Genomic DNA, 27,412 nt, shown 5'->3' with positions numbered 1-27,412 from the left:
TCTCACTTGTCTTCTACAGTTCCCAAAATGAATATACCCTCACGATGAACTTTGTAGGGCTCAATATCACCTGTGGAAATTACCTTTATTGAACTGCAAGCACTGTAAAGACAAAGGAAGAGAGAAGATCGAAACAGAAAGTCAGTGCACTAGTCATGAGGGTGGAAAGCTTCGGGGTCTTTCATGCTCTCCAGACTGCTGGGTTCGGTATTGTTAAGTGAGGATGGGTGGACGAGAAGTTTCTTATTGTCATTATTTTCTTTAACTGTTTCTATTTCTCTCTTGTTTTTGTGTTTCATCTAAAATAGGGCAGGTGGAGTCATAACGTTTGCTGTGAAATAAAATGCAAATTCCACTATGCAAATAAACCATTAGAAAGTAAATTAACTTGAACAGTAGTGGTATTTCAGTGATTATATTGCTTTTTAATATAGAAAGATTCCAGCATAAATAAAACCCAGCAAGTTTCTGTATGTGCTGGAGGGTGACTGAGTCTCCCTGGAAAGAACACCTCAGAGGCTGAGGCTATGGTTTTCACTTCCACCCCTCGAGTGCTTTTCAACATGTTCCTGGCCTGTTAGTAACACCAGCATTCACTACAGTGTATACTAACTTTAGTTTTAACACACTTAGTGCGTATTTAGCCAAGTTGTACCAAATAAAATCTCAAATGTGGATTGGCTATGGTAACTGCTGTTTATATTAATTATCCTGTCAATGTTCAGACTTTTAACTTTGCCACTGGAGTTCCTGTCACCCTTTTAACACATTACCATTATTATTTTTAAACCAGAGTCATTTTAAGTTCAAATTCATAAAATGTGCATTGGAACCGCCCACCCTGCCTTACAGATGGTAAAACAGAATATGTGTCAAGAGAAATAAAACTTTTAAGAAACCATTTGCACTCACCTTCCCCTCACCTCATTTCGAAAGTCAATCTGAAATTTTTTGGCATTCCACATATTACTCTGAAAGATTCAGGTAGGAAGATGCCTAAGAAATCAATAGAGGCATTCATTCTACAGCATCCGGACATATTTATGGTCACCTAGCTTCTGTTTAAACATTACCATTCCTTGATCTGACACCTCCTACCACCAAAACATTTTTTTATACCTGGCCCCACAAAGTCCCAATGTCATGGGAGAGACAGATTTCACATACACGTTAAGGACAGGTGACTTGAGGTTGAAAGATAAATTGATCATATCATTTGATCTCTAAGGCAGCAGTAGACCAGACCTTTGAGATAGTCCCAGAGGCAGACTCTTCCCTCCTTTACAGCTAGGGAATTTTGTTTTACCTTCCCTTCTTAGGAAATCAGCTTTCAACTGCTTCAGGAGGAGTAAACAGCCATCCCAAGCAACACCTTTCCATTCCATGGAGATTCTTCCAATATATGTGTTACTGGTACTGATTAGAGTATGAGATAATACTCCCAGCTGCAAGAGATACTGTCCTGGCAATCTCCAGAGCAGAATATACGCACAAGAAATTGGAAATAAGTCCTTATGATAAGTAATTTAGGAGAATTTCCAGAACTCCTCTCAAAACTCAGGAAGAAAACATGTCAATCCATTTAATAGTCAATGTCCATTACCCTAAACCTAATATTGTTCACTGCTCTTTTCCTAAACACCTCCTTTCTAAGGCAGAATTTCTCAACCTGGACATTAGTGATATTTTTGACAAAATAAATCTTTGTTAGTTGGGGGAAGCACTGTATTGTGCACTGCAGGATGTTTAGTTGCTACAGATGCCAGTAGCAAGCCAACTCCCCCACCTCTTAACAACCCAAATTGCCTCTATATACTGCCAAATATCCCTGTGGGGCACAACTGCTCCCAGTTGGGAACCACTAATCTAAGGCCATTATTCCTTATTTCAGTGCCTAAATAATCAATAATTTAAAGCTCCTCTCTGATAGGAATGGAATATTATAGAAGCATTAAGATAGCACACCTATATCAGCCTGGAGGGCCCTGGATGAGTGGACTCAGACAGAAATATTTAGAAATAGAATTGTTCTGCCTAACAGAATTCACACAGATACTAGACTGGAAAATCTGGGAATGTTAAAAAGCCACTCTTCCATGGGATGAAAATCATCTATGCTCTTGGTCTTCGCCTTTCTCTTTTGTCTCTCTTTGCTTCCTAAAGCTTCAAACATGATTACAGATTTCAAAGGAAGAATTATTTCTGGGAAGTTGGAAACATACACATAAATACTCTGCTGAGGGCTTGAAGCTGAGAATTGCAAGATTTGGCAAAGTTGGCATTGCCCCTAGATGGTTGGACCCGACCCAAGAACAAGGTGCTATTAGGCAGCATCTTATAAAGAATGGATCACCAGGCAGCAGCAAGCTGTCCTAGTGTTATTTTCCTGAATTCACATTCGGCTTGGCAAGCCTTTCACAGAGCTCTCCCAGCTGGTGAGCCTAATTCAGGTATCCTCAAGTTTCTTCCTCCTTGGAATAGAAATTCACATGACACGTCATAAACTCAGCATTCAGTACAATCCCCATCTTGACCTAACCCACCTTCCCAATCCTTTCTAGCTTTCTAATCAGAAAATAATTTGACTTTATTTAAATATATTTGCACACACTGCCTCTCTCTCCTTCCAGAACACATTTCCTGTACATCTCCACTGCCAAAATCCTGTCCCACCTTAAATGCTCAATTCAAATGCTGCCTTCTCCAAGAAGCTGTTACTGATTCCCTCCCCACCTCTCATTTCCTCTGCTGAAAGTACTTGCTCTCTCTCTCTGTCACTCTCATTTTTTACCCACTGCAACTTGTACTTCTTTCATAGTACCAACTACAAACTGTGTTTGTGTAAATAACTTCATTTCCCAATATACTTTAAATTCTATAGAGACAGGGACTGCATTTTGTTAATATCTGTATGCTCCATTGTATTCAAAAACACTATACATGCTCCATAAATTAATGTTGAATTGAATTGAAATGTCACATTCTCGGGAAGGAAAACCACCAGAGAGGCTACTTTTGACCCATTCATTTATTTCTTTTTCTCCTTTGCATTATGAACACAGATTAAATTTTAGTAGTTATCCAAAATGAAAGAAATGATAAAATACGTACAATAGTTGAATTTTCAAGGTGTTTGGGGAAAAAAGGCAGATTGAGAAATCATAAGCACATCTCAGAAGTAAGGGTCTTTTCTTATCTTCAGTCAAAGCCAAACATTTCACAGGATGAGATTTTAAAATGAGAATTTTTTAACACATAGGAATTACTAATAATAGAGTAAGATAATTCACTTTCACTTTTTCAACCTTTCAATGAAGTAGCTAGGCACTCTTGCATAAAGATTTTAACTAAGACCCTGCATCCTAACTTATTTACCACTGTTTATACTGTTATATTCTATTATGCATTTTGTCAATTTTAACACTCCATGTAGGTTACACCTAAAAAATAGCTAATTTTCCTATAGGTTAATAAAAGCAGTTTGAACATTTTGATGAGACTATTGGGTGAAACATCACTACCTCCATAATTGATCCATAAATATGAAGACATATGGAAAATACTTATATCTATATGAACATATCTAATGGAAAAACAAATAGATGAGAAAGACTATATAATAGTTGACGTTGAGATAAAATTATGAAATTAAGATTAGAATAAAGAGACTAGTCACGTGCAAGTCAGTAGATAATATTATAAAAATTAATGCTATAAAGATATATATATATCTGATTTATAATGGAAAGAATAAAATAAAAATTCAAAAATCTTCCGTCAAAGCAAATTATTATATTGAAGACATTGTCTTCCAACTGCAAAAGTAAGGAGGAATAATATCAAAATATGATTTAATATTGCTAAAGAGATAGTGTTGAGATATTCAGCTGATCAATAAAATGAATGAATGAATATCTCATATCATCTATTTGAATTTAAATTTTCAAAACATAAAATAGTGCTAAAGGTACATTAAAATTTATTTCTGGACCTCTTGAAAGTCAAGTCGGTTTTCTGTATATTGAAAATAAAGATATTTAAAAATGTATGAGTAAGCAAAATTCAGGAAGAAGCAGAACACTTCACTTTTTTTGGAGGGGGTTTCGCGGACCTCTCACTGCTATGGTCTCTCCCGCTGTGGAGCACAGGCTCCGGACGCGCAGGCCCAGCGGCCATGGCTCACAGGCCCAGCCGCTCCACGGCACGTGGGATCCTCCCAGACCGGGGCACGAACCCGTGTCCCCTGCATCGGCAGGTGGACTCCCAACTACTGCGCCACCAGGGAAGCCCCAGAACACTTCATTTTTGATTAACCAGCCTGAAAATGATAGCAATTGCTATCTCTCTTTTTCATCAGATCATTGAAGATGACAGTGGTATCAAATGAGGATGAGGTAAGTCATAAATAAAACAACATGTTTTTCATCCCTTAGCCACATTGTTACTACTCAAATTCTTTTATTTTGTGATACTGGCTTTTGAAATGATTTGACTCTCATGCCTCTATGTATGCATATGAATCCATATATATATGAATGTAATATTTAAATGTCCTTTCAATATTATTAGAGTTTATGTAATTATTTCTAAGAAGCCAATTAATAATCTTATTGATTTAATATATGCAAAATTTCATAATATAAAGGAATTAAATAAAGTCTATGGATTTCTTCTAGGTGAGAATATACCAAGTTAATGGAAAAACAAATCTTCCATAATATTGTTTCAGAATATTTTGGAGATCATACCATCAATGCTGTGAAACATTTTTATAAATGACAGTAAAAAATTGAGGACAATCTTAAGAGAGGCTCAATTCTTGTGATGTATTTTTCTTTACTTGGAGACTACAATCCCTATTCTCTATTTTCAAATTATTCAATGTTGTTATGAACTATTAACATAGAGGGGATCTAAATTATATGATGTGGCAGTCAATTTAAAGGGGAAGGCACATTACTGGCATAATTTAATGTTTTAGGAATGATAAATTTAAGATATTAGAGAGGCAAAATATTAGATAGGGCAAGATTGCAGAATTTACAAAATCTGGAACAAATAGAAGAACTGGTCATTAAGTTCAAGTGTGGGCTTAAGGCTTCCAAGCTCATTGCCCTTGGATAAAAGTCCATTGACCTCTTTGAGCTTCAGAATCCTTAATTCTGTAATGCCTTGTAAATTTGTGAAAGTTCTCTGGGAATTGGAAAATTCTCTATAAACAGAATTTAGCAGTATTAATTTAGGCTTGTGTAATTATTCTTTTATTTGGCCTGCCTGATGCTATAAACCCTTAGGGAAATAAGAACAATTTTTATATAAGCAGTGTTGAACACCAATATTTTATACAAAATATGATAATCTGTGTAAGTTGAACAAAAAGAGGGTTCCAAACTTGGTTGTTTGTTTTTTGACAATCTTTGAAAAGTATTATGAAGTAATTTGACTGAGTATTGTAACTTCAGGAAACTAGATTTTGAAATATATATCACAATCAAAATATAGTTCATTAGAATGCTATAGATCACTTATAAGTTGTTCATCTCAAAGTGAAATGTTTCATTTGTAAGACCAAAAATAGAACACTTATTCTGTCTAATGGGGGAGGTCAGCCTGTGTGATACAAAATTTGTAAAATCTCACTAAAATTTTCCCTCCTTTAATCAAACTTTGTACATAAGATACTCATTAACATCTAAAATAGTTTGAAAAAACTAAGTTACTTTTTGATAACTTTCTGAAATATTAAAAAGGGGGAATAATGAAAGAAGTTGCACCCTCTTTTATAAATATTGAGAATTTAATCTCTAGTGTATAGTGGATTATCCAGCATTATTAATGTCTAACATGAACAGAAAATGATATATTTCCTTGGTGAACCATGTGCAACCATCTCCAAAAGGATCTAATGAAGAGTTTGAAGATGGTCCATCAACTTAATGATCTATTTCTATTTCTATATCTATTTCTCTATAGTGATGTTTAAGAATTTGTTCTCTTCATATCCTACAAATGGTTGTTCTCTGTGATTGTCAAATAATTGTATTTTTGAGCATATCTATTTTAAAAAATACCATAATTTGAGGGGATTTAATAGCTCACTGACATGGAGTAAGCCTGTGATACATGTTCCACTCATGACTTCGTCCTTATTGCAGCCTGGCCAGGTAGGGTTGTTCATTTGCATGACTCCCTAATCTCTCAGCCCTGGTCAGATGGTTCAGGTGAGTCAATTAACAGCTTGTTTGACTCTCACACTTGAAAGCAATGAATGTCATGGTAGGCATATGGTTTTTCTCTTCTTAAAAGTTAAATTATTTTTGTTATAAAAAGGTAACAGTATCCAGACAATATAAGGTCAATTTCTATGTTAGCATATATCACCTAAGCACAACCTATAAATTCTCTGAGGATAAAATGTAATTGGCTTAGTTCTTTTTCCCTTGAGATCCTTGAACGCCACCTGACACCTCAGTGGTGCTCAATGAAAAAGAAAGACATGTTAACAAATAAATGAGCAAAATAAAGAATAGATAAGCCATTTAGTATACCCCAATAAGTCTAGACCATAAAGATCTTCTTAAATATGGAAAAGCAATGCACTCTTCTTGATTTAATTTATATTATCAGAAGAAAAGTAAAATTAAAAGAAAAAAGGTCAGATCGACAGGGACAGAATATTATGTTGGTTTGTAATTTAGGAGATGCCGCTCACTGAGTGTGATATGGCAGAGATATGGGATGTGTGGAGTAGCTGAAGGAAAATGCAAACAAGCAAGAGTAATGTGTATTAGAACTTACCTCTTTGTTTCTCCCTCCAGACTGTGACCCAGGCACCATTCCTTGTTTACTGTTTACTCCTGGGCATAATAGCCCAGGGAAAATACACAGTAGGAATTCAATAAACATTTGTTGAATGGGTAGAAAGAGAGGCTTATTATTTTAAGATGCCACAATAAACATGTACTTACTTTAAAATGCCATTTATAAATATGTGGTTTCATTAGTCATGTAAGCTTATGAGAGGTCTTATAAAAATTATTTTTCTGAAGTCCTTTAGGGTCTTGAACCAAATTATCTTCAAACTAATCATAAATATGAAAAGCCACTAGTATCATTAGGCTATGACTCCATGGTAATTATCTGACTAACCAACTTATCTAAGCTATCTGAAAGCCAGGTAACCCATTCCCACTGAGGACCTAGTGACAATATTGTTAAATAAATTTTTCCAAAAGTTTATTTTACTGGCAAATAAAGAACTAGAGCACAAACAGTTGTGATGCCACAGTTGCTTTCCAAAATAATTATGATCAGGGTCCCTGAAGTACGCAGTGTATTAATGAATTCAAGGGAAGGCAACACCACTATTAGTAATAGCTTTTTATTCGGAGTCCTCATTTTCCAGATAGGTCACATTAAACACAGCCCTTAAACAATAGCGTTGAGATAAATCCATACAATGTATGCTGCTTTGTTGTTGTTATTCTTGTTCACCAATCACTTGGTGCAGCTAAGAACCTTATGGAGTGATGGGGCTGATAAATGGGAATAGCCAACCTGCAAAACACTGGGGCCAGGAAAGTCAGACTTTATTCAGGTCTCATTCAATTATGTTTCGAATCAACACATCTTGATAGCCAAAACTCTCATTTGAATTAGTGCTCCGATAAATGCTCTGTGTTGTCAAAAGAGTATAATTAGGCAGTAATGAGTGGGCATATATTATGCCAAACCTCAGTCTACTTGTTGACCTCAGCAACTTCTAGTCCATTAGGCAACAAACAGCTTTTAACCTGGTGGTAATAAAGCATACTGCTCTATTACTACATGACTTTTTTTATGGTGTCATATTTTAAATTGAGCAGTACCTAGATCCTTTAAAAGGAAGTCATGTTTTACAAGATCTCAGCTAATTTTGAAAAACAAAACAAGTCAATTTTCCAAACCAGAATTCAATTAATTTATGGAGTAGTGAGCCAATATTTGCATATTGCCTGCAGTAAGGATAAGTATGTCAGGTTAAGAAATAATGTGAAAGCATTCTTTGAAATTGCATGATATGTCTCTTTAATGTTCACTTTGGTATAGGTATAACTAACTGATTCTCACTACTTTTAATTTTGATGAAAATATTTTTCATCAACATTTAATGAAAAAATTGTTTTGTTACTGATATTGTGTTTTTAGTTCATCAGTAAACAGTTTTTAGAACTTTAACTTTCTTATGAAAATTTCTATAAATCCTTTTTCTGTGCTTAACTTCAGTTATTTAAGGACCTAAAAGACAAAGTATTCAATATTATTATTCCTTTTGAATGTGTGGGATTTTTATGAGGGGTTAGTAATTGGAAGATGTGAATTAAGATAATTTTTTCACATTCTGAATTGTGATAAAAACACCTTGAAATATCACTGTTTGATCATGCATCACCCCTTAGAGCAAGTTGCTCCCCAAAGGGGTAATTTTGGTATCGTAGACTTCCAAGGAAGCTGAGCACCAGAGGTCTGTGGTAAAGGCAGTTGCCAGCCAAATGAATAAAAGCAAGATTCCCTCAACTCAACTATAAAAGCTTAGCGTCCTGACTGCTGAATTACCACCAACTTGTAAATAAATAATCACTACTAAATACATATAATGTGTTAAACAGCTAACACTAGTAAATCACTGGTGACAGAGAGCCTAAAGGTAATCCCTCACACATTGGCACAACCAATTCTTAAAATCTGATAGTGTTTTAATGTCTTCAGACACATATAATAAATTGAACAACTGGTTACTCAGCATTAAGAACATTTTAAAAATAAATCCTACTCTCTTTGTTGATTTCATTTATATACTGCCTTAGATTTTACTACTTGGCTATCTGTCTAGTAAGAGAGAGGCAACACTTGGTAAGACTAAATGGAAATCAGTTTTCCATCAAATTTCAGCTATCAAGCTAAATCAACCTGTAGTCTCCTGGCAAAAAATAACATCATATAATAGAGACAACACATTTCATATACATAAATTGTCCAAAATATAGAGAGTCAATTAGGTTTCACATGTACAAGATCCCTTCTTTTCTGACTTAAACATTTACAAATAATAAAAACCAAGAGTAGAGCTTTGGAAAGGCTGTTACTGGGAACCAAATACAGTTCTCAAGAGAATAAGGCTGATGGGAGTTGTCCATTCTTCCCTTTCAAAGCAGTTTTGCAAACGAGGTACAGTCTAAAATCTTGACAGTATTTGATGGAAATATGTTCAGTTGGATTTTTCGAGGTTTAAAATTACAAAGCTGAATTCACTTCAGTGTTTGTTTTTGCTTTTGTTTTTATTTTTAATATAAGGATTTTATGACATTTATGTTGTTTCTACACTGGCTTGGTGGCCAGGAAAGAAGGCACAGAATTCTCCACCAGTTTGCAAATAATGCATTTTTCTGCTCCCGTGCACAAACAACCTTTATTTAACTCAGCACCACATTTTCTAAGGTATGGGCTGGAAACTGTTTGTCATGAAGCTGTAAAATGCAAAAATTTTTAAACGCTGAAGGAAAATGTCAATCAAGGCATTTTCCCATCTACTGCTACTTCAGCAAGTGCTAATTTTATTTTTCCCAATTCCTGAAATTTGAGGTTTCCTAGCCTCATATGGAAGTAAGTTTGAAACACGCTAAATGTCACAAGGAAAGGTGCAAGAAAATGAAGGAATAGATGGTGTATTGTTCTCAAGGGACACCAATAAAAAGAGGCAGAAGAGCGCGGAAAAAAAGGCAAACTTTTTGTTAAGACCCAGACCTCTTGTAAAACACTACACAAAGTAACCAGTGGTGGTACCACACATGCATTAAAGCATTTTGCATGGTTTTGAAATATAATGGGGACACACATCTTGAACCACTTAAGATACTTTTGAGAACCAATCAACAATATGATATCTACATAGGCAGCAGCTGTATGCTATTGAAAAAACATGAAGAAGTTTCAGGTATTGGTACAAATGTAATTCTTGTAATTTAGCATGACTTTAATAAAAGCTTCCATGAAGGACTTGTACATAACCATGACTGACAGATGTATTTTTTGACCTTTCAGTTAGCTCCATCAGCTCACTCAAACACATTTTGAACAGATTATGTACTGTAGTACTTGGTAGACTCTACATTAAACAAGAGACTTTGCTCTGAGGCACTGCTTCCAACACTCCATGGGGAAATGGAAGCAGGAAAAAACAAAACTCATAGAGTTCGACAGCTACCAAGGCAACACTTGCCATTTACAATATAAGCCCAAATATTTTTGCAACACAACTATATATTAATTTAATAAAATACACAATATAGCTCTTATACACTCAACAATTTGGCTCATATGCACTGAATCTGCAATAAATCAATAAAAATATGTCATTTGATGTAAACACATTGAATCTTCTTACATTTGCACATTTAAATGGTCGTGTGATTTGTGTATGTCTAAGACGTTTTCGCGTTCCTGAGCTATTTTAGTGTCCACAAATGAATAAAACATATCATTCATGTTAATTGTCTCTGAATATCATTACTCAATGGTAACTATTTTTCAGAACATTTCTAGGTCAAATTTAAAACATATCCATCATTATTTATACATTTGTTGGACACTAAAATGCTAAAGAGGCATTTTAAACCTTTAAATTTTCTTCTCCTTTCATGAAGTGAATTAGTCTACGTGTGTGCAGGACAAAATGGACTATACCTTTTTACATTGAACTTTTATACGATATGAGGTGTTTTACAAATGACTCAGTTTTTAATTTTTTTTGACTAATGTTATGGAATGTTTTCTGTGTTTCTATGCGTGGCAGGTAACTTTATACAGAAATGTTTACCACAAATATGTGTTAATGTTTGGTGTAGCTTGGACTACTGCAAGGTCGTTTCAGGACTTTCAGTAGAAGCCTGTGGTGACTGCTAGAAATTCTACCACAGATCACAAATTATGACCCTGCTTTGTATGGGGTTTATAGGTAAACAGTTACGTCAGAATAAATCACGGAGGACAGTCTTAGAGCAATGAGAAAAAGCTTCCATTCTCACACTGCATACCTTCCTAACAGATAGTCACAAGGTAACTTGCCTCCTCATCCTCCTTTTTCTTCTCTCTTTTTTCTTCTCTGTTTTTCTTCCTCTTTGAACATCGTTAATTCTGTCCTAATACAAGTTTGGTCAAAACAAAGCCATTGTTATTTCTGAAAAAGAAACAGCAGTGAAAAGAACATACTTGTGGGCACTTCAGATGTTCACTAAAAGCCTTAAAGCAGCATCGGTCTTTCTTTATCCCTGTAAAATGGGGTTTTCACCAGGAGGGGTCATTTTTAAATCAACAGAAGAGACAAGAAAATGCCAATGCTTTTTTTTTTTTTTTTTTCACTTTCTCACAGCCACAGGGTCATTTCCCCGGCAGTCCTGCAGAAGCTTGTCGATTTCTCTCACGACTTCCTCTGCATCCACCGGCTCTCTGGCCAGATCTCTGTTAGAGTGGTCAAGCTGCTCCAGGACAGCGCCCATCTCTCTGGAATCCCGGCTGGCTCTCGAATGCACATCGGCGAAGACCCTTGCCATCTGCTCAGAAGCCAGGAAGGGAGGGTCTCTCGGTTGCTTGCTGGGGGACAGATACTGACTGTCAGTGGGCAAGTACTGGCTGCTCGCCTCGGCCAGAGCCCCTGGCTTTGCTTCGCAACCATCCAGGGAGCCTTTCGTTGAGGTGCAAGGCTCGATGCATGCCTTGGTTGGGCTGCTTGATGCTGAGGGGACCTCTTGGAGGAGAGGGCTCAGGGCACGTTTGGCTTTTAAATAAGGTTTCACATTGGCAATGAGAATCGTGTGCTCTCGCTTGTCTTTTCCAAATGTACAAAAAGTCTTTTTCCCAGTGGGATTCACAGTTTCGTAAGTCTCAGTCTCAACATTAGCTTCAACTGTGGGTACAAAGAGATTTGTGCGGTAATCTGCGTTTTCAGCCTGATTGGTTGCAGGGAACTGTGGCATCCAACACCTGTCAGAATGACCAAGCACTCGGCATTCATCTGTGCAATTAACACACTCTTCTGGTTCTGCAAAACAAAAGAGAGGACAGCAAATCCAATCATTAGGGATGCCTTTACAGTTCTACAAAGGCTGCGATCAGCTCTCCCTGGGTTTGCTTGACCTCTGATCTCTAAATTAAAAAGGAAAAGAAAACAATAATTAAAACGTTTCAGGATGGTTGCATAAACCTGCTGGTTGAGACAACGGTTTTATTTAAGTCTATTCTCTAGGTATTAACAAATTTCCATAGCCTGGGAAGAAGTAAAAGTGGCCACTGGAGAATCATTCTCAGTAGAGTAGAATATCACTGTAAACTAATCTCCTGGGGATATCAGTTAGTCTTTGTTCTGTATAACCCATCCTGGAAACAGGGAACTTCAAAAAGGATTACCAGGTTTAATTTTTGAAATCAAATAACAGTGCAAAAACTGAATCACAAACTTCCATAAAAAGTCCTAAGCTGCTATTTTTTTTTATGTTTTATCCCTATTTTGCTTGTAATTGTTATTTTGGTGACAGTCATGAAATAAGGTTTTCCTTTAAAAGCCTGCTTTTCCTACTGAAGAGTAGCAAATGGAATTTTCTATCTGAACGTGTTATGAATAAGCTTGTCAAAAAGTGCACATTGCTATTGTAGATTTGCGTATGGATCATGTAATCAGTTTTCTTCACTTCAGCTTTTTGTTTTTGGTGTAAGTAGGTGAAAATGTATTTTGTAAACAGATATAGTTCAGAATGAATGACAAATCATGATTTCAATTCTAAATGATAATGATTTCTGTGAGAATTTTTGCTTCTCTCTTTTGTGATAAGCATGTAGATAATCTAAATAAAGTACTGTTTAACGATCACTATTTCAAAGATGCTGAACAAGAAAATATGAAAGAAAATTCCTTCATTATGACAACAGCTGCATATGTCCATGAACTCAATATTTTAAAAGATAACTTTGAACTATATCTTCCCAGTTGTCCCTTTCATCTACAAATCATTATTTTCCTTATGTTTAATGATCCTTTTTAAATTAGGGACCTTTTTTTCAGGAGAGGATATTTACAGTTTAACTCTATGTGATGGGAATAGAATTCCCTACTCATTTGGGAACACTTGGGATTGCCATTTAATTGATGCGAGAGGATCTCCATAATGTATAGTGTCCTGTGTGCAAGGGAAAAAGCAGCAAATTTAATAGTGCTGATAAATTTATACAGTTACTTTTCAAAGTCATATACAAAATCTGAGTCTGTACTTAAAACACACAAAAAATTCCTTATACAAAAAGAAAAAAAATAAACCACACCTTAATTATCTCAAAAGGTTTTAGGATAAAATAATTTCCTATGAAACTAAACTCTTTTAGAAAATAATCAAAATGGTGTTTTGACAGAACAAAAATTCTGTGGTATTTCATAGCATGTATCATTATTCACACTTGAAATGTTAAAAAGAAGTATCTACGTGGCTTGTCTCTATTTTAATTTTGTCTTACTTTTAAACATATATTTACCTAGGAGTGAATAAAATATGTTAAGTTTATTATGTAATGCAGGCAAGAATGCTGAAATGTAGTCTCAAACTGAACTATCTACACACAGACTCAAATACTATCTATGATTTGAAAGGTTGTCAGACAGATGGACACAAACAGAAGCAAAAAAATCTAGGCATTTAAAATTTTCTAGAAGCCTCCCTGTGCAGATTTAAAGTAGAGCAGAATTTAAACAACAGGATATCAGAAAAGTTTAATATCAGGTATCTGTTTTCATTACCTATTCTGAAAGTGAATCTTCAATATTATGCCTGTGTCAGTAAGTGTTAGAAAAAAGAAATACATATCATTTCATTCAACTAATCTTATCCTTCAAAAATACAGTAGAAAACTTTACTATCTATTTCACTTGCTAATATTTTTGTATCTTTTAGATTTGTGATTTTTAAAAACTTCATTTACAACTCATACACTCTCTTTGAAAGACACTAACATAATTTTATTTTTCAATATTGACTGGTCTCAATTTCAGCAATTTTGATAGCCCAGCTTTGAATGAATTCAATATGAATTTAAGAATAGAGTGAACAGGACAGAATAATGCAGATTTATAAAAGTGTAAATTGACCTTGAATTTGAAACCATCAACATAAAATTATTGTTTGCACTTCACTACTGAAACTCTGCAGCTTTTTTTTACTTGACTTCATGTCACATCCTAGGGAGCAAATTTTGAGTACTGATTATGACACATTATATGCTGTTCACCTTGTCATTAGACTGTAATTTTGACAGCAGCATTTCACAGACAGTGAAGAAAATCAAATGGACCCTTCTGTACAAGCTGCAGAAACTAAGAACATAAAATGAACTATAACTGCCAAGGGTCAAATAAGAATTTTTGAGAGAGTAGAATTATTTCTGAAGTGACATAAATAAATAGATGACTAGGTAGACACATAAAAGAGACATAGGTAGTACATAATGAATTACTAGCTAGACCAAAAAAGTAGACAAAATGGAAAAAATGAAAGAAAAAGAGAGGCGAGAAGGAAACCAAAGTGAGAGGAGAGAGGGAAGGATGGAGGGAGGAGGGGCTTAAAGGAAGGGGAGTCGTATTGGGAGGATTTCTGCTATGCGCACCTTCTATTATATTTTTAAAAATCCACTCAATAAACTAAGTGTGTATAATAAAGAATAATAGTGTGGAGGATTTTCTCAAGCCCTAGGACTATAAAGGTAGATAATAGCTTCTTTCTGTACCTTAGGGAAAACGAATCCCGAAACAGATATGTTGAATTATGAACTATAAAAATGAAAAAGAAGCAAATTATACAGACAGCCACTATTTGCATAGATTACATATTTGTATCAAAAAACAAATTTAGGGATCCTGGACAGAAAACAAATTTAGAGACGCTTGATCCAAGATTCATTTTTTCTTCTGGACCAATCTGGGATTACAAAGAAATTATTTACCCTCATTTTTGTCCTTTCCTTAGTATAATATAATAACCCTTTCACAGAATGCACCCCTTGCCAAGAAAGATGGGATAATCCAAATGATATATAGATGAGAGAAACTGAGAGATAAACATATTTATATTGCAAAGTGAAAACAACTCTGAAGTCCGACAGCTAGAAATCTGGGCAGTTCTGTATATAGAGAAAGTTTACAGTGTCTAATCTTTTAAGTGTAAAATTCCCTGAAGGATCATGTGACAATCAGAAATTTAAATACTTGTTTAACATTAAGAATCATTTTCTATACTACTATAGTCACTTCTGACTATTATAAAAGCTCCCAAGGGGAGGGATATAAACACAGTCATCTTAATTAGTTCAATTTTGCATCTTAATTTATATGATCTTTTTCAAAAGATATAATCACTTAAATTACTGTAAGTACTTGCAGTTCAGCTGCCACCATAAACTATACATGCACACACATACACACACACACACACACACACACACACACGTATAGATCTTTATTTGCATGTGTAATAAAATTGAGCTTTCTCCAGGAAATAGTCCAAACAAAATTTGAAAACTTAAATGCATGTCCAATGCATTCCTGAAAATTAAAAATCAGTAACTACCATAAGAGAAATACAGATGAATGAATAAAACACACAGGAAAGTTATATATTTGTAATATAAAGGATAGCAGAGATATATAAAACATATATATAAATATATTTATAAATATAAAACCTTGTATATAATTTACATGTATGTATAAATCTTTTTATTTAAAATCACCAGTAAACAACCTTTTAATCTTTCCCTATGCCCTTCAACTATGAGTGTGAAACCTCTGACTGGTTAAACAACTTGACTACTGATTTTAGAATTTTATATAATTCAAGTTGATTTAGACATAAAGATGTATGAAATCTGCAAATTCATATTAGCCAACAAATCTGAAAGCTCTCTCTCTCTTTTTTAACCTAGATTAAACTGTTTAATAACTTAAAGATATTAGGCAAGCAAACATTTTTTGCCAAAATATACCTTCAAAGGAACAGGCATTGTGAAAGTTACATATATATGAGGAAGAAAATATTTAGGTAAAACATTAAATTATCTGTTCCCAAATTATTGTATTTTAGTGGTCTTCCACAAAGGTTACCAGAACTTAATGTCCACAATGTGATTTTAACCTTGTAATGTCACTACATCATGAAGAGTACACAGCCATTTCAAGATGGGTAAGAGGTGCCAATAATTACAATGTAGAAGATTAAAATTTGAAGTCAAAACACTATTTAAACCATCAAAGATTAACAAAGATTAAGGGGCCTCTATTGAACATAGTTATTTTGGGAAAAGTCAGGAGAAAACCCTTGCGTGTTGTGACTCAGAACTGTTCACTGCAGAAGAAACACAGTTCAAGGAGCCACGTCATGAAATTTCTTTAGAGTAAATCTATCTCTTTACTACAATCTGTTTCACTCTCAGGAAGGAATTTATCACAAATCAAAAGATAAGCTTATTTTCCCCGTCTTCAAAGCATTATACCACATAACCCAAAGAGAGATACTTAGCAACTAATTTGTTAACACTTAGGGAAATATTAGAAAACATAAAAGGATTTCCTCCCCTTAGTTTCATTGCCTGTTTCCTCCAGAGTCCACATATCTGTACATCTGAAAACATGCTTATTATTTCTAGAATAAGAGTTTCAGATATGCATCTGATTTAATTTTTATAATGAAGAAATAAACGTCTGGGTCGTAGAAATCTGAAAACCAAAATCCATTAATCAGAACATCAGTGAGGAAGTTCTAAATTGTTGTGGTTGTGGGGAAGGCTATTTGAGAGTTTTCTGTGCTTTACGACTGTCAACAAAATGGTTTTATTTCAGCTCTGTAAATAGCTTTAAATAGGAATAGTGCTCTTCTGTTAGTGTGGTGGTTGCTCCTGTTTCTAACAGCACCTTAAAATTGGAGTTGTTTCCAAGTTGAGAGCTCTATAAATGAAGTTCATTTTTTATTTGTTCTCACTTTTCTTTTGTATTTCTACTTTACCTTCTTTCACCAGTGTAAGCTTTCATAACACCTAATTAGCTGTCTGGGAAAGCAGAGAGCTGGCACCCATCTATATTTATGGCTGGCCCAAATGTTCTGGAGATTAACTCTACAAAACTTAAAGTTGACGCCCATCACAGATTATCTACCAGTAAACAATGGCAAGCCAGGACCTTAGACTGACAGTTCGTGTACACCAGTTTTCTACTGAAAGTTTTTAATGTTGTAACCACAGCTTGCTTCACTGCCTTTTTCTCTCTTCAGTGCACACAAACACACACACACAATTTTACACATGTACACACACTTCTCTATGAGCACAGCAAATTACAACTAATCCAAATATATTCTAACATATCAGAGAAAAAACACCAATACTAAAATAGAAATCTCATCAGAATACAGTCCAACAAACCTTTAATAAAATGTTTCTTCAGTAAATTGACATAATTCATAATATCCTGCAAACTGACAGTTTTCTACCACATACAGTTCTCTCTTTTTTTGGTAATGTTAATGATTATTCACTTACTTCCCTTTACCATCCTATAAACCCCTTACACTTGTTATGATGATAGGGTGAGTCATTCCATATAAATGGCACTTTAACAATCTATATTCATTCAAATTATTTCCATTTTTGATTTCTATGTCTCATTTACTAGCATATTAGTTAAAATTAAACCTTCTGATTTCACACTATCTGACTATGAGGGGGTAAAAATTTCACTTTCAATATTACTTCTAGAGACAGCATTGGAAAGTTGTCTCAAAATGTCTTTCTCTGTGTCGGGGAATAAAAAGAAACAAGTATCCTAATATTATAATTTTATCACATGCTATTTCTTCTGCTAGTATTCACATGACTTCCAGGCTTAATTTTAGCACAATTTTTAATAACCTTGGTGTATCCCTTATTCAGGGAAGAAAAGAGAAGGGTAAGGGAAAATGTTGCATCAGAGTACAATCACTTTATTTAGCCAAGTGATCTTTCATCTATTGCCTTGTATTTCCCATGTTTCTCACTTGTGCACAGTGATCTAGGCTGTTCTACTAATCAAATAACTGATAAACAAATACACAGATGTGGGATATGTTTTTGCTTCTTTTATTTTTTAATGTAAGATCACGTATCTTGTTACAATATGCTCATTTCATGAGCATGCTTGTTCACGTGTTGGCAGTGATATAATGATAAAACACTGGGTACTGGACTCCAGGAACTTAAAATATTTCCTAATAATTGGTCATAAGAAATAATAATTTAGAAACATAGTTCATGGAATAAAAATACTATGAGAGAAATGTATATATTTTTAGGTGTATGTACTGCTGATCTGGCTTCCAGAATTTACCTCAGTTGTGAAATACCATTCTATCTGCTTTTGATAGGCAGAGAGCACATTTTGAAGAGGAGGTTATAATAATGCTATCTAATAGTCAAACCGTGGCAGCTTAGAAGTACCAATCCTCTGGCGTGCAATTACATCACACAACACTTCTGAATGTATCGCCACAACTTCATTCAGACACCAGAAACCACTGTCCTGTATCACATTCAACTGAATCCAACTGCAGCTGGGTATTTGGAGTGCTGGGAGCATTTGCACTTACTATTCAATGCACCTGCACACCTTCGGGGATGGTTTCAAGTGTTTGTGACCCTTTGGACATAATAATAGGTCTACCAGAGTGAATTTTCTGGCATAAATACTGACAACCACAGATAATGCTCTGAGATGAAGAAAAATGAAATTAAAGGGAAACATATGTTAAGGAATGAAAGCAAAAGGATATAAGGAAATCTGATACGGAAGCACCCGGAAAAAAAAATGAGAATCTAAACCACGTATTGAGAACGTATGGCACAAATATAATTGTGTCCTGTGGCACAGTGTCCTGAAATTAACATTCAAATTTTAGCTGCCACCCTTCCCCAGTCCCATACTGTAGGTGCAGCCATCCCCTGGGGTAGTAGCAGATGCTTAGAAGTGAAGGCACAGATAAATAGGGCCATCTCTTTCTTAACAGTTACGCTCAGGAGAACTGGCTCTGCAACTCAATTCTATACTAAATGGAACAAGTTTTTGTTTTTGTTTATATTTTTGTTTTTTTGAGAAAAGGACTCTGACATAACCTATCAAAGAAAAACAATATAACTCAAATGCCCCACCAGAGTAAAGACAGCTCAAATTCATTGGAAGTAGTAGATGTGTGTAATCCAGCAGTTAAAGGAATTATACTCAATCATTCATAAGGTAAGAATGAACTAAACATCAACTTTGTGAATTGGAAGTTTTCAAGCAAAGGCATCTTCGAAAGAATGTTGTGGAACAGGTGTTGTCTCAAGTAAAGGTTTGTGGTAAATGAACCCACGTTTACCCACCTCTAAAATTCTCCAGTCTGGAAGGCTGTATCTCTTTACCAAGGAGTTTACAATTTCATTAGAAACTAGAAACTTGATTTGAAACCACCATAAGAGAAATAATTCATGATTCCTTACATTTTGAACTATGTTACATGAATGTCAAACAACAGAAAAACAGAGAAAGTGTAGATTGTAATACGGTGAAAGGCTTTTTAGAAGAAGTGGTGCTTGATTTGCAATTCAAGAGATGATCAGGGTTTCAACAGACAGTGGAGAGCAGGGATAGGGTGATCTAGGTAAAGAGATTAGAAAGTGAAGTGATTACCACACAGAAATGTGCGTTTCACAGGGTGATAAGAGAGCAGATTTGTAGGTCAAAAGATGTATATTGCAGTGCCTAAAAACAAAGTAACAAGGGAAAAACTGGCTAGAATGTAAAAAAAATGGAAAAGCTCTGAATAAAAGACCGAATTTATTTTAACGGGTAATGGAACACTAATATAGGTATTTGAGCAATTTATTGTACATCTCAGAAGATTCTTGAAATACTTAGGAGCTTGACTGAGCAATACTGAACAACATTTATAGCCTAAAAATCTGCTTGGTCACAGAGCAAGTAGTATTCAAATCAGCATTACTTCTGGTACAGGTATCTAGCGTTTGGGCTCCGACCAGGATTATCTCCAACAGAGCACAAAGAACCTGTCATAGCTCTGGCACCATCATTCCAACTCCAGTCCTACCCCATTCTGCTTGCGTCTCACCCCACTTCTCCTAAACTAAAGAAAGACTTAATGTATGTTGATTCAACTGATATTGTATATTAACAATATAAATCCTGAATTTTATAGTTCTGCATTAGAAAACTATTTTTTTCTTTCTACATCTACTTTATCTCCCTTCCTGCTTTCTCAAATTTGCTATTATTATTAACCAACCATAAGATTGCATATGATCACATATCAGAAAGCTTAAAGGATTCTAGAAGGCCAGAAGAGGGAAGGTCTGGAAGAAAGAAGATCATTATATGTATCTAGAAGAGAAGTAATAAACATTCCTACAAGGCAAGGAACATGGCCACAAATAAGGTAGTAGATGTTGAATCTCAGAAACCTTTCAAAATTTATTCTGGATCTCAAGAAGAAAAAAAAAATAATGAAAATATTCTCCAAAATACTCATTTCTATTTTGGACAAAGACTATGCCACAATTTTCCAATTGCATTATATACTCTAGTGTTGCTCCCTGACTCTTATTTTTTAATCTGTTTGCCTCATCAAGTTCCTTATGCCCCTGGAGGATCAAGACTCTGAGGTCCTAGTATATTCTTACATGCTCTATTCCTTGAGAATACACTCAATAGTCACACTTCTGAATTTGAACAGAATGCTACCATTGATATAAAGGAAGATGAAATTTAAAAGGTATCAAATACTATTGGTAAGCTATAATAAGAATGACCACCCCTTACAAAGTACTCAATTCATTTATGAGAGTGTCTCGTCAGTTTTCAGAATGATCCCAGGACCTAAACAAAGTTATACATAATAGCTCTCTTTTGCTATGAGATACACAGTATTTAAAGTAACATCAGATCTATCTGTTAAATACCATATTTATATAAAATTCTGAAGCTCTCTATTTATTATTGAGGGTACCATTTTCAATAAAATAAATAAATCCTACTTGACATATATCCACTGAAACATGGAGGTCAGAATATTTTCCCCTTAAGGGAATTTTTTAAACCAGAGACACTTTTATTGAAATTAAAATCTATGTTTAAGTAATCATCTCTTTATAATTTTAAATTATGTAAACAGTGAGTATTCTAAAAAACCTACACCTCAGCATCTATTAAATTTCTTTTATGTCTCCTAGGTTTCTCCTTTTGGCCTTTTTTTTTTTTGATTCTACTGCATTGTTGGGTCAAATGTGCCAGTTTCTCTCTTTTGTTTTAAGGTAGTTGCCTCTGTATTTTATGCTTTATCTGACAGCTACCATCAACATATGAATTAATTAATAAGTCCTTGTAATTTTAGATTCTTGAAAGGGTTAATGCAGCTTCCAAAAAAGCCTGATTTATATGCAGTGAGAAACCTATGCTCTGGCATGCAGTAGTTAGTAAAAACTGTTTGGTTTACAAGGGCAAATTTAAAATTCTAGCGACTTAAACAATACTGTGAGTTTCAGACCCAAAACTATTTAAATATACTACTATGGAGGAGATGTTTTCCTTATGCTTTTATTGCCTGTGTAAGTTAACCCCATCTCTCATAATGACACCATTTTTGATGACATGGATGAATACACCTAAAATTCAAGTCATTCTCCCAGCAAAGTGGTAATTATTAAGGAAGGTCAATGAAAACATGCCTATTAAGCTGAACTCTTTGTAAAAAGGAAGAAAGATCGTCTTATTAGTTTTTCTCTCCTGCCTGCTATCTGGTTTCTGTTGGGATGTATTTCTATTTACTAGTTTAAATCCTACTGTTCACCTTGTTTCTAGCGCCTTTTTTTTTTTTTTCAATTGCTAGATACAAGTAAATGGAATCAGTATCATTTCTGGCATTCTCAGAAAACAAGAGTTAATTCAGATGCAACTAATCCTCTCTTACTTATTATTTAGTAATCAATGCTTGCCAATAGGATTTGGGAGTCCCAGAAGATGGATTTTTTAAAAAGATTTTAATATTATAATATTTTAATGATATTATGGTCTCCAAAGTCTATTCATTAAATTCATAGAACTCTACTCTAGAGATAGATCTAAAGTTTCAATTAAGTTACCTTAAATTAGATGGACATGGTTCCAAAAGAACAGATGGGTGCCTTGCTCAGATGAGTATTTTTAAAAATGTAATTTTTTAAAAGAAATAAGTAAAACAAAAGATGTTTTCTTTCAAGATTTAAAGCTGTGGGAAAAATATGTGAAACTATACTTTTCCATAAATAATTCTTACAAAAATTACTTATATTACAATAATTTAAAAATAAACTGAGGAGAGACCTTCAAGATGGTGGAGGAGTAAGATGTGAGGATCAATTTCCTCCCCACAAATACATCAGAAATACATCTACATGTGCAACAACTCCTGGAGAATATACTGTTATGAGAGAAAAAAATAAGATACTTTTATTTAGAACAATAATAGGCAAATTACCACCTATTTTGTTAAATGCAGTTTTATTAGAATATGGGGCCACAGTCAGTCATTTTTTTACATATTGTCTATGGCTATGTTCATGATACAAGGGCAGAAGTGAATAGCTACAAAAGAGATTGTATGGCCTACAAAGCCTAAAGTATTTACCATCTGGACCTTTAAGAAAAAGTTTGTAGACCACTGACTTGGGATAGATATTTTGAGTCTCAAGCTGGATCTTAATACTTTTATATTCCCTCTTTTAGCAAGATAATGTCTGTGAAAGCCAGGTGTTGAGGATTTTTTAAGAATGATTTTAAAAAATTTCCTTAAACCTCATATACAAACCAAGATCTAAATCTGCTGGTCTATTATATAGTAGAGTTTGTTCTAATTAGAGCTAAACTATGAACCTTCTTGCTCTATGGTAGTAGGATGGTGTGACTTTCTAAACCATGGTAGAGACTCATCAATTGATCTTGAAATCAATTTTCTGGTTGTAACTAAGTTTTTTTAAGTGAAATAGACAAAGGTAGAAAAATAGAGAGTAAAGGCAAGATTGCTTATAAAAGCTTTGTTTCAATTTGATAACACACGTGCATACACACACACACACGTTCTGGTTTACCATATATCGACATCAATTAGAAAATGTTTGAAAGTCATTGCTTAATGAAATATGAAGCTTGTAGCCCAAGTGTTGTGGGGCATTAAGGGTGATGGAGTTAAGTGTGACTATACTGTTCCAATCTCATCCTTAGGGACCAAAGATTGGGAGATGGAGAAGAGTAGAGGATATTTAATGGAGGACGTTGGCACCCCTTCTGATCTAGTATTCTAGAAGGAGATCTCTTTGAAGACTTCTCTGTGCAAAAAAAAACAAGAGCATGCCAAGGAGAGTTAGAAAGGCTGTGGGTATATTCTGCATTTATTCACTTCGAAAATGACCTGGATTATTGTACTAGAGTATAGATGAGGGTGGGAGCTGAGTCTCAAGCAATATTCTTGTTCCCCCAAGGTCTGCTTAGTGTTTTACAAATTTATCCACATGATTCATGGAGGGGAGGTAGAAATATAGAGGGACCAATATACTGTTAAGCAAACAGCCCACCATGTTCAGTTACTTTGAGACTGAAAGTAAATGGTAGAGATGTAGTTCTGACACTCCCTTTCCCCTCTCCCAAAGCCAGCTGACAACAGTGATCCCCAAAATGACCAGTGTTGGAGGGAGACCTTCAAGATGGTGGAGGAGTAAGACGTGGAGATCACCTTCCTCCCCACAAATACGTCAGAAATACATCTACATGTGGAACAACTCCTATAGAACAACTGCTGAATGCTGGCAGAAGACCTAAGACTTCCCAAAAGGCAACTCCCCAAGTACCTGGGTAGGGCAAAAGGAAAAAGGAAAAACAGAGACAAAAGAATAGGGATGGGGGCTTCCCTGGTGGCACAGTGGTTGAGAGTCCGCCTGCCAATGCAGGGGACACAAGTTCGTGCCCCAGTCTGGGAAGATTCCACATGCCGTGGAGCGGCTGGGCCCGTGAGCCATGGCTGCTGAGCCTGCGCATCCGGAGCCTGTGCTCTGCAACGGGAGAGGCCACAACAGTGGGAGGCCCGTGTACCACAAAACAAACAAACAAACAAAACAAAACAAAAAAATAGGGATGGGACCTGCACCTTGGGGAGGGAGCTATGAAGGAGGAAAAGTTTCCACACACTAGGGAGCCCCTTCACTGACGGAGACAGAGGTGTGGGGAGGGGGGAGTGGGGGACAGGGGGCAGGAAGCTTCCGAGACACGGAGGAGAGCACAGCAACAGGGGTGCAGAGAACAAAGCAGAGAAATTCCCGAACAGAGGATCAGTGCCGACCAGCACTCACCAGCCTGAGATCCTTGTCTACCCACCCTCCAGGCCGGGTGGGGGCTGGGGGCTGAGGCTCAGGCTTCAGAGGTCAGATCCCAAGGAGAAGACTGGGGTTGGTTGCATGAACCCAGCCTGAAGCGGGCTAGTGTGCCACAGCTAGCCGGGAGGGAGTCTGAGAAAATGTCTGGAACTGCCTAAGAGGCAAGAGACCATTGTTTGGGGGTGTCCAAGGAGAGGGGATTCAGAGCACCACCTAAATGAGCTCCAGAGACTGTCACAAGCTGCAGCTATCAGCGTGGACACCAGAGATGGACATGAAATGCTAAGGCTGCTACTGCAGCCACCAGGAAGACTGTGTGCAAGCATAGGACACTATCCACAACTACCCTCCTGGGAGCATGTGTATCCCACCACTGCCAGGGTGCCGTGATCTGGGGACAACTTCCCCAGGAGAACACATGGACTGCCTCAGGTGGTTGAAATATCATGCCTGCTTCTGCCTCCGCAGGCTCACGCCACATTACATACCCCTCCCTCCCTCCTGCCTGATTGAGCCAGAGCCACCTAATCAGCTGCTCCTTTAACCCCATTGTGTCTGAGTGAAGAAAAGATACCCTCAAGTGACATACATGAAGAGGAGGGACCAAATACAAAGCTGAACCCCAGGAGCTGTGTGACCAAAGAAAAGAAAGGGAAATTTCTCCCAGCAGCCTCAGGAGCAGTGGATTAAATCTCCACAATCAACTTGATGTGCCCAGCATCTCTGGAATACCTGAATAGACAACAAATCATCCCAAAATTGAGGCTGTGGGCTGTGGGAGCAACTGTAGACTTGGGGTTTGCTTTCTATATCTAATTTGTTTCTGGTCTTATGTTTATCTTAGTTTAGTATTTAGAGTTTATTATGATTGGTAGATTTGTTTATTGATTTGGTTGCTCTCTTCCTTTCTTTTAATGTATAGATATATATTTTTTCCCCTTTTTCTCTTTTTCTGAGTGTGTATGTGTTTGCTTCTTTGTGTGATTTTGTCTGTATAGCTTTGCTTTCACCATTTGTCTTAGGGTTCTGCCTGTCCGTTTTATTTTATTTTTCTTACTATAGTTTTTAACACATGTTAGCATTGGTGGATTTGTTTTGTTGGTTTGGCTGCTCACTTCTTTCTTTTTTCCTTTATTTATTACTTTTTTTTTATATTTAATAAATTTTTTAAATGTCTTACTTTAAAAACTTTATATTATGATTTCTGTCTTTCTTTCTTTCTTTCTCCACTTTCTTCTGAGATGTGTGACTGACAGGGTCTTGGTGTCAGGCCTGTGACTCTGAGGGGGGAGAGCTGAGTTCAGGACATTGATCCACCAGAGACCTCCTGGCTCCATGTAATATCAAATGGTGAAAGCTCTCTCAGAGATCTCAATCTAAATGCTAAGACCCAGCTCCACTGAATGATCAACAAGCTACAGTGCTGGACACCCTATGCCAAACAACTAGCAAGACAGGAACACAACCCCATCCATTAGCAGAGAGGCCCCCTAATATCATAATAAGGTCACAGGTGCCCCCAAATACAAAACCAGTTGTCGTCCTGCCCACCAGAAAGACAAGATCCAACCTCATCCATGAGAACACAGGCACAGTCCCCTCCACCAGGAAGCCTACACAAGCCACTGAACCAACCTTAGCCACTGGGAGCAGGCACCAAAAACAATGGGAAATACGAACCTGCAGTCTGTGAAAAGGAGACCACAAACACAATAAGTTAAGCAAAATGAGAAGACAGAGAAACACACAGCAGACAAAGGAGAAAGGGAAAAACCCACCAGACTAAACAAATGAAGAGGAAATAGGCAGTCTACCTGAAAAAAAATTCAGAGTAATGATAGTAAAGATGATTCAAAATCATGGAACTAGAATGCAGAAAATACAATAAACATTTCACAAAGACCTAGAATAACTAAAGAGCAAACAAACAATGATGCACAACACAATAAATGAAATGAAAAATTCTCTAGAAGGAATCAATAGCAGAATAACTGAGGCAGAAGAACAGATAAGTACCTGGAAGATAAAATAGTGGAAATAACTACCACAGAGAAGAATAAAGAAAAAAGAATGAAAATAATTGAGGACAGCTTTAGAGACCTCTGGGACAATATTAAACACACCAACAGAAGATAAACAGAATTGATAAATCATTAGCCAGACTCATTAAGAAAAATAGGCAGAATACTCAAATCAATAGAATTAGAAATGAAAAAGAAGTAAAAACTAACACTGCAGAAATAAAAAGGATTGTGAGAGACTACTAAAATCAACAATATGTCAATAAAATGGACAACCTGGAAGAAATGGACAAATTCTTAGAAAAGCACAAGTGTCTGAGACTGAACCAGGAAGAAACAGAAAATATAAGCAGACCAATTACAGGCACTTTAATTAAGACTCTTATTAAAAATCTTCCAACGAACAAAAGCACAGGACCAGATGGCTTCACAGCCAAATTCTATCAAAGATTAAGAGAAAAGCTAACACCTATCCTTCTCAAACTCTTCCAAAATATAGCAGAGGGAGGAACACTCCCAAACTTATTCTACGAGGCCAACACCACCCTGATACGAAAACCAGACAAAGATGTTAAAAAGAAAGAAAACTACAGGCCAATATCACTGATGAACATAGATGCAAAAATCCTCAACAAAATACTAGCAAACAGAATCCAACAGCACTTTAAAAGGATCATACACCATGATCAAGTGGGATTTAACCCAGGAATGCAAGAATTCTTCAATATATGCAAATCAATCAATGTGATAAACCATATTAACAAATTGAAGGAGAAAAAACATATGATCATCTCAATAGATGAAGAAAAAGGTTTCAACAAAATTCAACACCCATTTATGATAAAAACCCTCCAGAAAGAAGGCATAGAGGGAACTTACCTTAACATAATAAAGGCAAT

At 35.9% G+C, this 27,412-nt stretch overlaps 1 protein-coding gene across 3 annotated transcripts in view; it reads right to left on the bottom strand.

Annotated features, from left to right (window-relative positions):
• Positions 1-3,063: 3,063 nt before the first annotated feature.
• The window catches only part of PCDH17 (protocadherin 17), a 110,931-nt gene continuing 86,582 nt past the window's right edge, over positions 3,064-27,412 (bottom strand). For all 3 annotated transcript variants that reach the window (XM_060287943.1, XM_030830354.2, XM_060287944.1), the window contains one exon: positions 3,064-12,076. In XM_060287943.1, the coding sequence (XP_060143926.1) occupies positions 11,394-12,076 (683 nt within the window). In that variant the 3' untranslated portion in view covers positions 3,064-11,393. The remainder of the gene's footprint in view (positions 12,077-27,412) is intronic.

Source organism: Globicephala melas, chromosome 18 (genome assembly GCF_963455315.2).
Source record: "Globicephala melas chromosome 18, mGloMel1.2, whole genome shotgun sequence".
Lineage (NCBI taxonomy): Eukaryota > Metazoa > Chordata > Mammalia > Artiodactyla > Delphinidae > Globicephala > Globicephala melas.
This window is presented reverse-complemented; position numbering and strand designations above follow the sequence as displayed.